This window comes from Accipiter gentilis, chromosome Z (assembly GCF_929443795.1).
Source record: "Accipiter gentilis chromosome Z, bAccGen1.1, whole genome shotgun sequence".
Taxonomy (NCBI): Eukaryota; Metazoa; Chordata; class Aves; order Accipitriformes; family Accipitridae; genus Astur; species Astur gentilis.
Genome location: NC_064919.1, coordinates 21,884,951 through 21,900,237, shown reverse-complemented (window position 1 = coordinate 21,900,237; position 15,287 = coordinate 21,884,951). Strand labels below are relative to the sequence as shown.

Sequence of the window (15,287 nt, the reverse complement as noted above, 5' to 3'; positions counted from 1 at the left end):
TAATAAATAGACAAATCTGCTCAAAGCAACAGAGGCATTACCACACATTGTACACAATGCTATAGAATACAGTTACACAGAATTTGTTTGCAAGCTCAGTTTGCTATTCATACCTAAGGGTACCACTTTTTTTTTTTTTTTTTAAATTAAACAAAACCAGAGGGCTATGTTCCCTGAAAGAACAAAGGAAAGCCTCCAGACACTCTTTTGAGAAAAAGGTCTACTTCTGAGTCATTGGAAACTGTTATAATGCTTCACAATATTCAGTAATATTTTATACTTTGAAAGAGGAGCATTAAACATTTAAGTATTCAAGTCTCTTCAATCAAAGTACATATTCATGCAATTTACTCCAATCTACAAGTGAAAGTATTCAGTTTCAGAAGACGACAAGACGCTCCACTTGCCTGTATCCCTACGGGAGCTTCTCCCTTGCTTCCCTGAATTAGAGCTGTGCAAGGGAGCGTGGCAATAGCTGGGAAACTGCAATCACTGTTATTCTACAATACAGTACAGACTAGAAGTAGTTCTTTATGTTTTAGAAACTGCTATACTTAAAGCCTGTCTTTTTTAACTAACCTAATATGGAAGGTATTAAATATTAACTTGTACAAAACTTAAAATTTATCTTACCTGCTGTTGTGTTTGCACTAACGACTCTAAGTACTCGATAATAACAGTTTTAAAGTCTTTCACTCGTTCTTTCTGTTAATAAATAAATTATGGCATATTAACCTCTTAACCAATTTTACTCAGAACGTCAATATTATCTAAAGTAAAACTGTCATTTACTTGGACAAAATTATACGTGCCTCAAATCTTCCCACTTCCTTGCGAATGGTTTTGGAGATCTGTTCAAAATCTTTTTCCCCTTGCTGAACTTTTGTCTCCCACTGGCAAAGGAAAGACATGCAGAGATAATAAGACTTTGTGTTGTCCATTCAGTCTATCAGTATCTGAACTTTTTTTAGTATATCAGTGATAGTCAATCAAGAGCTGAAAAGGACCTATTTGGGTTTTTTTGCATACTTAAGGGAGTCTTAAAACAACAATTTCAAAGTAACAATTTATGTAAAAGGATGTAATCAAATCAGTTAGAACAATAGTATCTCTAAGGTAATGCTATCTGCAGATGAAATGTGAAAATATGTTAGTATTGCTGTTCAGGAACCCTTAGTAACATTTCTTTAAAGATTCATCAGAAAGGAAAAAGGATCTCTAAAGCTTTACCTGCTATTCCGTTTACAAACACCACTATAAAAGGAATCTAAACCTGTAAGTTTTCTGTGACTACCTGTCCCATCAAGTGTGAAGGAATCTCAAAAGTCAGTTCCCTGTACTTTCCTAATCCCAGAAGAGATGACTAGATCTTCATCTCTGCCTATAGTCAAGTATATGATTATCTCTATCATGTTTCTGTTGCAGGTGACAAGCTATTAAGAATGTGTTTATTGGCTTTCCAGTCAGAACAAATGCATGTTGCTTAAGCAAGCCAAAGCACATGCTTTCTTGTTCTGTGGGAACTGTTTTCATAGAAAGCAGGAGTACAAAAGTTATTGCAGTTAAGAATAGCACAAAAGGAAAATTCAGAGGAAGTGATGCTGCTTGTGGAGTTTTGCCATACTGGGAGTGTGGCATTCATGTAACAGCACATGACACTAGGTTATGTTTCTCCTTAGTTTATGGGAAAAGACATCCAGCTACACAATAAGAGATCATCATCATCTACATTACCTTGTAACTGCTTTTATACACCTATTAATATTGTTAAAGTTAAGCTATGAGCCTCACACTTCAGATGCATGCAGGCTACCATATTTAAAATGCAGTTGTATTTGCTCACCTCAATATACTAACCAAGTCATGGGAGCCAATATATCCAATAACACTTTTCTTCCTCAGAAGAGGGCAGCAGGGAAGCAACACACTTCAATATACCATATTCCTGTTAGCAGTCCGGGGGTGCTACTTAGTCACAACAGCATTTTGTGGTGCAGTGCCAAGTTACTATTGTGGTATGAGATGAACATCATCTATTTACCAACAGATTTCTACGTATTTATATTTTTAGTTTATATTTGTTCAGAGTCCCCTTACTGCCCTTTCAGATATACATTATGAAGCTATGCAGTAAGTCCTAATAGGATGTCCTTCACAAAAGAACAGCCTGAAGAGTTATCTAATAACTGAAACAATACAAAACTCAGCCAAGGAAAAGGTAGATTAAGACTGCCTGTGCCTTCCTACCACAGCAACTAGAGGCGCCTACGACTTTTGTGAAAGCTTCTATAGGCCTAATGGATCCAACATCCCAAAGTTTCATCATGTCCAAATGCCAGGTCCTATACGAATTATCACTAGATAATAGTCTGCCATCTTACAGTTTCTGACAAAAAGAAATTTCTCCTTATTCAATATGCTGTTTCTAGGACTGTTCTTTGGCCATTTATTGGCAAAAAGCAACTAAGTCATGGATGAAGCTCAAGCTGTGTAGGCTTCCACTTTGCAGTTTCTCTGCCAGAAGGGACTACTATTACAGAATTCAGCAACTCTGAACATATTTCAATGGCAGCAATAACTTCAATCAGCACATTTGAATTGTGGGTTTACTAACAACCAAGAAAGTAGGAAAAATAAATCTTCAGGAACAACATAATTAATTCTTTTAATACTGAGACTAGAAAAGGATCACCAAGTATTTCCTACTACTTCCAATACTCAGGAAGTATTTTCAGCAAGGCATTCCAGCTCACTTGTATTGTGGATGGATGGGTGACATCAAGAGAGGCAACCAGCAAGAACGTGGTCACACAAGAGTGACACTAAGTTTTCCCAGTAAACAAAAGCCTTTTTTAAGAAAAAGAAAGCCAAGTTAATGAGTAACTTCAACACTGTATGCAAAATATATTGAAGGGCAGAAGGAACAAAGCAGCATGTGGTTAGTGACCAATGAGGAAGCCAAACAAAGTAACTGTGTAAGAGAGCTTGAAATCTGTAATGATGTTTTCCCATTATTTAATGGGAGAATACTGGTGTGTAATTAGAATGCATTAATGTTAAATAATTAAGTTGTCCTACCTCTTCAATTTCCTTAGTGAAGCATGATAGAAAAAGTGTATAAATTATGACACTTCAACATGTTAGATTTATTTTTACTGAAATTACACCATATATACATACATATATATATATATATATGGGTAGATATGCTGCATAATTAAGCAAAACATGGGAACAGTTCTCCATTAGTTATCTTAGCTGGATTTTAGCTTTAGAAGCCCAGAGATGCTTCTCTGCCTACCCACACATTCTGTTAACAGTTAAAAGCATTATTTAACTTGTCCATGTTCCCCTCCTCCCATCTCCCAGACTCTGTAGAGACAGTATTAACTGCCTTACAGATCTTACAATGAGTAACAATTGCATACATTTAATATTTTAAATAAATTCCTTTTAACAATTTCAGTAAATATGGGAAACAGCAAATGAGTAAGTGATTTGTAAATAAAAATGCTATAAAGTAGTGCATTAATGCAGAATGAATGAGTTAATGCAGAAAGTCTGACCTCCAAAATAATGTTTGATAAAAGACATTACCTCCTTTATCTCATCTTTAGCTTGCTGCAATTTATCAGGTTTGTTGGCAAGTTGGAGCTTTGCTTCAGCTTCACGTTTTTTTTGTAAAGTGACCTGAGCATCTTGCCACTTCTGCCAGCATTTCATTCGATGATCAAACACACCCTGTAAGGATAGACAAATTTATTAAACAACTGGAACTGTCAGAGCTAAATTCCTAGTAGGAAAAGGTAATTCTGGATAAAGCTGGAACAAGTATACTCAAAGAAATGTCACTATGCCCACCACATGTCGTCTTGCATTTCATTTGATGGCATGCTTGCACAGCTCAATACCTTCCACAATGTCGTGGTTTAACCCCAGCCAGCAACTAAGCCCCACGCAGCTGCTCACTCACTGGCCCCCACCCCCAGTGGGATGGGGAAGAAAATCGGGAAAAGAAGCAAAACCCGCAGGTTGAGATAAGAACAGTTTAATAGAACAGAAAGAAACTAATAATGATAATGATAACACTAATAAAATGACAACAGTAGTAATAAAAGGATTGGAATGTACAAATGATGCACAGTGCAACTGCTCACCACCCACCGACCGACACCCAGCCAGTCCCCGAGCGGTGATTCCCAACCCCCACTCCCCAGTTCCTACACTAGATGGGACGTCCCATGGTATGGAATACCCCGTTGGCCAGTTTGGGTCAGCAGCCCTGGCTGTGTCCTGTGCCAATTTCTTGTGCCCCTCCAGCTTTCTCGCTGGCTGGGGATGAGAAGCTGAAAAATCCTTGACTTTAGACTAAACGCTACCTAGCAACAACTGAAAATATCAGTGTTATCAACATTCTTCGTATACTGAACTCAAAACATAGCACTGTACTAGGAAGACAGTTAACTCTATCCCAGCTGAAACCAGGACACACAAACAACAGGGTATTCAAGAAGCCTTTTCAGAGCAGTCACCTTAGTGCTCCAGACCATTTTATGTTCCTCATTCCATCAAAACACTACCAAAACAACAACTACAAAGTGCTCTATTATGCAAATACTTCTCTAAATGCAGATTCTAGCAAACTTTTCATGCATATAGATTACATGCATATTCAGCAATACATTTTTGTTAGCAATGGACTAATGCAGCAGAATTGAAGTGCACATATGGGGGAAAAAAAAAAAAAAAAAGGAAACTAGAAGGAAAAATATATACTCCCAGCAACCTAGCAAGTTCAAAGCTATTTCTAGATGAAAGTCATAGACAGACCTTCCCATGTCAAAACCTAATTATGTTATGCAGCATAACTTACACCAAAATTGAGTATTTTCTTTAATGACATATAGATCCACAAATTGTATTTGTTTCTTATTTACAGAAACTATTGGCTATCTACTGAATACAGCCAAATTATGTTCTTGAAAAGTTATGGGCATACTGTAAAAATAAGTAACCTGAAAGAAACAAGTACATTATGCTTAGTCACAGCAGTGTATGGCATGCCCAAATACTGTGTGCAATTAGTACTGCTCAACGTAGAAGGTGTTCACCACTTACATTTTGTCTGTATCTTATTAATCCACTCCTAATTTTGATCACAACCATTTTTATCATTGGAATAACTGATCATGGATGCATCATTTTACCTAGCTACAACTTCAGGCAAAAACTTAGTCTTGACTGTGTTATGATGTGTGCAAATGCACACATTCATTTACCCTAAATGTACAAGTTGAGGAATATGACTTTAAACACAAAAATCAGTATTTTTCCTAGTAGTACTCACTTTTACTGCAGCAATGAGACGAATGTAATCACCAAGAAGTTCTGCGAACACATAGAAATCAGCAAAAGCTTGTTCTTGATGCAACTGATCTATCTTCTCCTCAACCTCTGCAAGCTGAGACAAAGCTCTAGACAGAGCAGTGTGGTCCTCAGAATTACCTAACATGGCAGCACTTTTAGCAAAGGCAGCTATGTTGGCTGAAAGCTCTGAAATACAGAAGTAATGTTCAGTACAATATAGTTAATTTGTTACATTACTCTGTAGCATAGATCAGTGGAGCAGAGACCTGTGCCCTATTTCAACCCTAACTTCACCAACTGGAAAATATTAGCTGCATTTCCTAAAGCTCATGATAAAATACACAAGGAGATCATAATGAAACCACATGTAGGAGAACAACTCCTGCACCAAAAAAATCTGCACAAGTAAATGTTTTGCTGAGCCTGTTAATGTCATGCCTACTGTCTACCAAAAGACATGGAAAAACCTGTCACTTTGCTATTATCCAACTGCCTAGTTCAGAGAAAAAGCAAGCCCACAAACCAAAAGCCAAGTCACCTACATAGCAAATCCAAAAAAATTTTAACAGGTCTACAGCACAGTTGTTCCATGCAGTTCAGAGTGGGAAAAAACCCTAACTATTTCACAAAACCACCACCCCCATGAATGGAATTTATTTCTGTTGGACTTTTTTACTGACTAAAGTACCTTTAACTGTGCATACTGTAATGTATTGCCACATTCTGACATGCCTTAAAAGAAAAAAAACCCCACATACCAGCATGTTTGGCATCTATGAATGTCAAGTTTTGAGCTTATTTATTAACAAATACTAGGGCAATTGTCTCATCAAATCCCATGAAAGTCATCTTGTACAAAGTTAAGTCCTATAAAGGAACTTTGAGCAAATGTTTAATCCAAATTGCTTCAGGATTAAAAGTGCAGGTTTGTTTGCAACTGTGCTGCTTCTGTGGAATCATTAGAACACCTGAAATGTTTGTAGAAGCAAAATGTCTTCAAATATTTAAACCCTTACAATTTAAGCACAACTCTTCAAAAAAATCCCACCAAAGCAAACCCAATTCTTCAGATCTATAAGCAGGTGTCAAATCAACAGTAAACAAACACTTTCATTTTCCATTTATTAAAATACTCCTTAGCCTTGAGGACATCTGGCCAAAGATTTTTACTGTGGAGAATAATTCCTGATAGAGTTATGAGAAAGCAACTTGTGACATTTTCATATACTTTTGAAAGTGTAGAGCTGGAAGGTGACCCCATATTTTAACATAACACAGTAGTGTCAGAAGGCACATTTATGGTCTTCCTTGAACTACAAATCAAAGTTTTAGTGGTTTAGTTTTTTTAAAATCATCTGATGGAAAGCAATATTTGACAAAACAGCAGCACAGGTGATTAAAATATAAACTTACAGGCTTTGCTTCTCTCTAAAATAAGTAAAACAAAAGCCAACATTCTGACACTAGTTATCTTTCCAGAAAAGTTTACCTTAACAGTAACTTGATGTGGACCAAGTTAAGAATAGTAAATTCCTGTTTGAGAGCTTAAACTCAGTTAACAGAACAACACTGAACCAAAAGATATCTAAATGGATTTACGCAGCCGCTTTTTGTTCAGAAGGAAACTACTCTTGCCATGAGACCTACAGATACATTTATGGATGTCTACTGTAGTAGAATTACTTGCTAGATATTGTACTGAATCTTTGCAAAAAAGAGATAAATATGCTAAATCAATACTTTAGGAATGGCAGATATTCTGGTTAAAATTAAGATTAAAAGCAGCTATAGAAAAATGCTAGGGCTGTGTAAACTAAAAGCTACAATTAGAATATTTTAGCATTAAAATATACTGCATAACTCTGACATACTAAGCTCGTTTCATCACCATTTCCTAAAGTTCTAAACACTTCAGTTCATGCAGCCACACAAAAATAAAGTTACCTTTTCTGTGGCAGACTAATGCTTCGACACTGGCATGAAGTTTCCTAAGTTGCTGATCCAGATTCTCAAATTGCTGCTGTTTTTCTTCAAACCACTGACAAAAGATGAAAGAGTCAAGCATTACAAATTAGATTACTAAGAACATTTCTGGTTTTAAAGAAGCAAATTATCCACATACTGCCAGGGTGGTCAACTGATACAGCTAAGAATTCCAGCCAATAAGCAAATTAATAACCCATTTTCTACTTCTACAGCTTTAAAATGCAATTGTTGAGGCTCATTAATTTGTCTCATTATTCAAGCCAAAAAATCAGCTCTTACTGCATCCGATTCATTCATCTTGATTGTCATTTTGTTGACAGCATCGGCAGCCTTGTTCACCATCCTCAATATTCCTGCTCCACTCAGAGCCTGGGTGTTAACCGCTCTCGGCAGCTGGAATTGAATGACAAATAAGGGCAAACAGACTGGTTAAAAGGATGGAGGTTTAACTGGGCACAAGGGGGAAAGAAAAGGATATAGGGTTTTCTTTACTCCTATGTTTTTCAATATAGTGGAATCTAATTTCTCAGATTTACTACTTTTACATTCTCAAGAGGAAAACTTAAAAATATAGACTATTTACTTTTCTTCTACATTTTTACATTTAAATGGAACAAACAACCCACTTGTCCAAAGTTATTATGCACTAGCCAAAGGTCCTAACTAGCCACCTATACGCTACAGAGAACAAACTGCCACCATAGGAACAGAAAAGCTTAGATTTACAACAAACTAGATGAAAGAAATTCTGTAACTTTTAATTGTAATGCAAGATTTGCACTGAGTGCTGATTATAAAAGGTTAGTATCTTTTTGCTTTTCAATATAGGCCAGATTTCAAAACCTACCTCATGCATATCAAGAGACCTCTGTATTTGTTCAGGTACTTAGAAATCCTCAGGAGTAAGTTAACAAACTTTAAATTTAATTGATATTGTTATTCAGGCTAGTCTGAATACGCCATACAAGGTAGCCCCTATGTCAGACCATTTACCCTCCATGAGACGTTTTATCTATCAGCAGCATTGACAAATCCACTGTAAGTTACCTATCAACGATGTTTTTGTCAGTATCGAGGTCGCTGTGACTTATTAGTACAACTAAGATACTGATGTTGACCAAAGGACAGTTCAGTATTACACTGAATCCGCTATGTACATTTATAAAGAGATATTATGTATCTTTAATATATTTAATATTGCGAAAGGTGCCAAACTGATAGCACAGGTGACTGAAGTCCTCTATTCACAAAACATCTAGCCTGGCCTGCAGCATTGATAGCACTTTCACGTTATCCTACCCATACACCTCAAGTTGGACTCCTAGAAGCAAGAGAGCTGCTTCCAAGCCAGTTTAATTCTTGATCTTATTTAACAATCAGTAACATCAATTATGGGTTTTCACCACGTATGACAAGCTTCACTCAGAACTGGACAGACCAACTCACTTGAGAAATTGAACAGCAAATAGCTTTTGGTCATTACCACTCCCAAGTTTTATCCGAGGCAGAGGCACACCATTACCTAAGTAGCCTCTGCCATTCTATCCCATGAAGGGTACAATCTAATTTCATTTCACCTGAGTTTAGGGGATTACGTCTCAGTACAAAGAGGATATATTGCTTTGTAGGTTACCATATCTAGAAACAAATAGGACAACTTAAAAAAACTTAAATACCTCGGAACTTTCCAAGAACTGTCTTAAATCTGGATCCTGTAACAAGGTTGGGTGTTTTACTGTTCGTTGTAGATACCTATGATTTTAAAAATTAAAATATTAGATAACAAAACAAATTTAATATGCCTGACAGCATTGAAAAGTGTCCTTCATCTAAAAAATGGGTACAATGCAGCACACAGTTTCCCTCGTTATCTAAAGGGGCTTGAATACTCTTAAAAAGTCACCTCTAAAGGGTCAGATGATACTTCAGTCTCCATGCCCCTTCAATCCTTTTCCTCTCTGCTGACTCTTCAAACCATATGTATGCAGTCTGTCACCTTCCTCCAACAAACACTTAGGCTAAGTCCTACACAGAGTTACAGACTAGGACCACTAATCCGTTGAAACATTCACTGAAGCCTTACTCCAGTAAGGCTGCCACAAAACCTGGACCTTTTGACTGAAAGTGATGCAGCCCCATGCACTCCATACCACAACATAACACACCAGAGGTGTGGGCAGTGGTTTCTAATATAGTTTGTTTACACCAGAAACTCCTTAAAGTGGGGCCTGCCATAATTGTATGTTCCACAGTGGTAAAATACTGTACTTCATATTTTCAACAGCTGAGTGAAGTCCTCCTCCTCTAATAATAGCCAGTTTATGCCAGAAAAAAACAGATGAGCTTGTTAAAACATTCTTGTACAGTGCAGTGGACAGGCTTTTTGTTACAGATAATTCTGGCTGACTTGTTTTAGAATTAAAGGAAATCTTGGAGAAATGAGCTGATTATGTTCAATATGTCAATCTCTCTCATGCCAAAATTCAGCTAGTCACATCAATGTACTGTAAGTATCAGAAGGCCATTTTACTTCCAAGTGACTGAAGGTCTCTTTCTCCCATCTCTCTGCCCAACAGTTGATTTTCTATGTAACAGATTGTCCTGGTTTCAGCTGGGATAGAGTTAATTTTCCTTCTAGTAGCTGGTATAGTGCTATGTTTTGGATTTAGTATGAGAAGAATGTTGTTGACACACTGATGTTTTCAGTTGTTGCTAAGTAGTGTTTAGACTAAGTCAAGGATTTTTCAGCTTCTCATGCCCAGACAGCAAGAAGGTTAGAAGAGCACAAGAAGTTGGGAGGGGACACAGCCAGGGCAGCTGACCCAAACTGGCCAAAGGGGTATTCCATACCATGTGACATCATGCCCAGTATATAAACTGGGGGGAGTTGGCCTGGGGGATCACTGCTCGGGAACTAACTGGGCATCAGTGAGCGAGTGGTGAGCAATTCTGTTGTGCATCACTTGTTTTGTATATTACAGTTATTTTATTATTATTATTGTAATTTTATTATTGTTATCATTATTATTTTCTTCCTTTCTGTTCAACTAAACTGTTCTTATCTGAACCCACTAGTTTCACTCTTTTCTCTCCCCCATTCCACCAGGTGGTGGGCGGAGTGAGTGAGCAGTTGCATGGTGCTTAGTTGCTGGCTGGGGTTAAACCACAACACAGATATACTGAAGTGCCCTAATTCCTTAAACCCAAAAAGCCTAAGTAAGCTGATAAAGTTTTACTTACTGAATCTCTGCAATCTTAATTTTAAGCACCAACCAGTTTGGAAAGAGTTAGCTGTAATCCTCTCAATGAATAAGGCTGCATTTCCCATTACTAATGGGAATTATTCCATTTCTACAGAGAAATTTGGCAGCAGCATACAGCCTCCAGTGTCCTTCTAAGCACAGATGGCCCAGAGCCCAAATACAGAGCCCATGTAGCATATTACAAGTCATTCTGAGGCCAAACAAGTTTTCGTTAGATATATACATTACCTTTCTAGCGCTGCCCTTCTTTTCTCTACAAATTCAGTAGATGAAGAATCTTCCTTGCCTACTTTAACCTTGGTCATGCCTTTGAAGAAAATAGCATCATATTGATTTTATTTTATCATAAATAAATCATGAACATAATTGATGTGATTAGAAGATATAACTCACCTAAGTTTATGTATTTAAGTCAAATTACAATGAAAAACACTAGACAGGAACAGGAAAAAATATCAACACTGCATGCTGCATGGTTTTCTGGAAGCAGCTCTGTGAAATACGCAATTTCCTGTAATATATTAATTGTGACTACAAGTTACACAAAACTAGTTTAATTTGCATTTTTAAAGACAATCTAAATGAAGATCAGAGTCTTACTGGTCACTTATGTTCAGAAGAAGACAACAGTTACCCAAATAAAGCAGAACAGGAAAATAAAGCTCAGGTTATGAGCCTGTTAATTGGTAAGCTTATTACCAATATTTTCATGCTATTACTTTTTTTAAGTTCTTTAAGAGTTTTTCAGTCAATTAAGGCAAACTAACCAGCTCTGAAAATTCTGAAGCATATGAACAACTACAAACCAAATGGACAATAATATTAGCAGTATAACATGTATGCAGCTTTACATCACTTCCTCTGCCCAAGTCAAGAGTGGCCAAAAAACTATGACAGGGAGCCAGAGTTACTAATAGATCGTGGTATGGGAAATACATTCAACCTCAGCAATGGAAGAACTCTAAAACTGTCAGATTGAGGTCAATATTTTTCATGCTAAAGACCCAAACTCAGAGAGATTAGGAACCTGTGTCCTATTAAAAACCACCATGAAACACTGAACATTCATAATTATTATTTCCTAAAACACAGGAGAGGTATGTTACGATACAGTCCAAACATCTTATTTCTACCTGTAGTGCATTCTTGTTCTGTTAGTTCTGTGCTTCTCTAGCTAAAAGTTCTAAGTCTGAGATTCTGAATATGTACTCTGTGATCTGCTAGGTCAACAGTTCCCAAAGTTGTTCCTCACCCGATCTCCCTTCTGGCTTTAGAAGTTTCACAGAGTAACCCATGGAGGGGACAAACAGCATCCCTACAGGAACAAGGAGGGACCCTTAACCTCTCAGTGAAGCCTTAGTTTTTCCCTTCTCTGTAACATGATGAAAATAAATCCAATCGGCATTTTTTTTTTCCAAAGGTATACTACACAGTGTAATGTAACTGTAAATCTACAAATTTATCTGTAAAATTGAGTGTGTCTTTAATTGCAAGGATTAAAGTATTGAAACAAAAGTGAGGTAATTCACATGCCTCATCTTTTTACATTAGAGTATTACTATTCATTAATATTTCACTGCAGAAAGCACGAAATGCTGCAGTTTAATTCAAAAGATCTTTCACATTTGATAGAAAAAACTGAATATGTAATCAAATGACCAACATGAGGAATTCCTAACTTGTGATATTGGCAGTTATTTCTAGATATCATGTCAGGTTTCTTTTGCTGCTAATATAAGCCTATTTAAATGCAAGTGTAAAGGCAGTTTTGGTAGCCCAAACATTTTAATCCTTTGCAGGAAAGGATCCATGACTTAATAGACTATTTTCTTAAAAATGGAAAACGTGATTTTCCAACACATATATGTAAATAGTGAGTTCATCAGTTTGGATGAATGTCCAACTCTAGCTCACCACTGACTCAGTTTTATCCTGTTGCTCCATAGCCAGTAATTGAAGACTTGAATTTGTGGCTAAGGTCTAAAGTGCGAGCCGCTCCCACCAGTCACCAAAATAAACTTGGAGCTTAAAACTCCAGGTGTTATCAACAGTGTAAAAGAATGAACAGACTAAGGGCTTTTGTACAATACACACTGCATAACACTGAATGTATGATATTTCGTACTAAGACTTTAAAAATATACACCTGTAATGTAAACACAATACGTCATCTCACTTTCAGCTGTTTTGCCAGCTCTCTGCTTTAGGGTGCCACATTTTAAATCAGCCTAGAATCCCTTACCTTCTCCAGAATTAGAAAGGCATGGACTACATATTTTGGGGCGGAACTAAATACCACAGTTGCACTGAAGTTCCAAGTTTAAAGCAGGAGTTTCATGCTCTTTGGAAAATGTCCTACAGAGTCTGTGAGTTTTCCCAACTTATCCGTAGCTTAACAAAGCCTCTATACGAGGTTCTGAAGTGACAGCCAGTGCTTGCTTACACTGCAATAAGTCCCATCATTTTACACTCTTCCAGGTCTATCAATATTTATGCCGGTTTTGTTCAAGTGGTACTTCAAATCCAGTCCAAGCTTTGTCTTACAGATGACTTTGACTGTGATGCAAGTACTGCATTTTCATGTAATTGCACACTGTCATAAATGCCTTAAATGTTGTATCATCCAAAGGACATGACTAGAAGCCTCATTCCATCTTTATAAGCCCTGTTAGCATTTGTAATTAAACTTATTCTTGTTACATGAAAAATTGGTTATTACAGAATCATACATTACTTTCAAGAAGTACCAAAAATGCTGATCAAATTTTCAATCTTACAGACTGAAAAATGCAGTGCTTTTCCACAGAATTAAAAGCATGATTTTCCCAAGCTTTCTGCTGCCTACATCTACTCAGTCTGGCTATTCCTACTCATATGAAAAGCTGCTGCTCCAATTAGCTTTACAGACTAAACTACCAAAAAAGAAGTCCTGTCATTCCCTACATCTCAAACAGCGTTCTACAGTCCAATCACTTATTCATAGAGGTAAGCCAAAAGACTTCAACAGGTTTTATGGTTTTAAATGTTCAGTTATTTTGAAAGAACCTCTACTATTTAGAGCTTATAAAACTGAAGTTGCTTCAATGCATCAGGCATGCTTCTTAGTTCATGAAGAAAGGATCTGATCCTTCAAGGCATTCAGGAAGACTAGCATCTCTCAAAAGTGTTTTCTGAATTAGATGTTTGAAGAATTAACTAGGGGTTTTAGTGTTCAACATAACCAAAAGAAACAAACTGAAGTATTTGAAAAGTAGTGTATGTATTAAGCTTTGCATATTGCAGGCAACTGGTAACAGCACAAGTTAAAAAAACTTTCATTTAATGTCTTTGTTTTGATAGACTAATCAGCTCTTGAAGGGCTACAGTGAAGAAAGAATGATAGGTAAGAAACAGGCAGCCATGTATTAAGACAAATGTCCTTATTATTATCAATGCCAGCCTGAGCTGGGAAGAGGCCAGTACATACCTTTCCAAATTAACCTGAACTTTTAAAAAATACAGAACGGGAAGAATATTTAATAGTTTGAACCACCTGATAAGCAGCAAGTAACATTTGTACAGAAATGTATTTATTTTACAAGCCCAACAGATATTAAAATACTTAATTTGTATTACAGTGCTTAAATGACATGCTTAAATTCAACTTTAGAGGCACTACACTTACCTACAATACTTTTTTCTGGAGCTGGAGGCACAATGTAACCGATATGCATGTACTTTGTTGCTAATTTGCTGTGCAAGCCAAGAAAATCACTGAACCTTCTTTTAACCGAGAATTCATTTTTGTGGAACATGGAAAGTGAAGTCTTAAAAAAAAAAAAATTTGTTATGAATTACTGATCTATCTACTTAGCTACAATACAAAGTTATCTGCAAACGTTCGTTGCACTAGTTACCTTTGTTGTTACTCTGTATGCCATATAAGCATTCATGCCATCTCCTGTAAGAAAATTAAGATACTTATCCTAGGTCAAATTATTTTAATCCCTCTACACACTTTTTATTCCAAAATATACATTAAATAGCTTTCATTTAGATACTTAAAAATGCCAAAAGATAACAGGATAAGAAATCATGCTAAAATCTCAGAACAGTCTTCAAGGGATAAGACAGTCTACCATCTGACTTACTAAGCTCAAGGAACTTACCAACTTTCTCTGGGTCAGATACATTGATTTCTATATCAAATAAATCTCCATTTGCTTCCTCTTCAATCTAGGAAAAAGATATGCCATATATAATTAGGTAATATGCATTCATATTATGTATGGTTACAAGGATAAGGGTATAGAGGAATGAGGAAGTCAGTACGTTTGTGTAACTAAAAAACTGTTCCAGACCAACCATCCAGTGCTAAGTAAATATAATTTCTAACATTGACTGTCACTGCAACAACGTTCATGTGGTGGACCTGGCAGAGTTAGGTTTACGGTTGGACTCAGTGATCTTAAAAGTCTTTGCCAACCTAAATGATCTATGATTCTATGATTTTAGTTTTAAGCCTTTCTGCAAAAGCTTTTAGTATGGTAGCCTTTTCACAGGACTTGTTGGCTTCAAAATTTTTAGTAAATACTTATCTTAGTTCATTGTATCTCCTACAATGCCAGCAGATACAATGGTTCAAAAACCACTCTCATTTGCGATGTTTCCATACGCCTCTAATGAAAGGAC

General features: G+C 36.6%; 1 protein-coding gene across 1 annotated transcript in view; it reads right to left on the bottom strand.

Moving 5' to 3' along the window:
* Positions 1-15,287, bottom strand: part of SNX2 (sorting nexin 2) — a 36,697-nt gene that overhangs the window by 655 nt on the left and 20,755 nt on the right. Inside the window, exons 4-14 of the mRNA XM_049795201.1 lie at positions 14,765-14,831; positions 14,513-14,556; positions 14,281-14,422; positions 10,845-10,923; positions 9,030-9,105; positions 7,633-7,746; positions 7,312-7,405; positions 5,348-5,553; positions 3,598-3,741; positions 809-893; positions 634-701 (exon numbers count right to left, since the gene is read on the bottom strand). Of these exons, the coding sequence (XP_049651158.1) occupies positions 634-701; positions 809-893; positions 3,598-3,741; positions 5,348-5,553; positions 7,312-7,405; positions 7,633-7,746; positions 9,030-9,105; positions 10,845-10,923; positions 14,281-14,422; positions 14,513-14,556; positions 14,765-14,831 (1,119 nt within the window). The remainder of the gene's footprint in view (positions 1-633; positions 702-808; positions 894-3,597; positions 3,742-5,347; positions 5,554-7,311; positions 7,406-7,632; positions 7,747-9,029; positions 9,106-10,844; positions 10,924-14,280; positions 14,423-14,512; positions 14,557-14,764; positions 14,832-15,287) is intronic.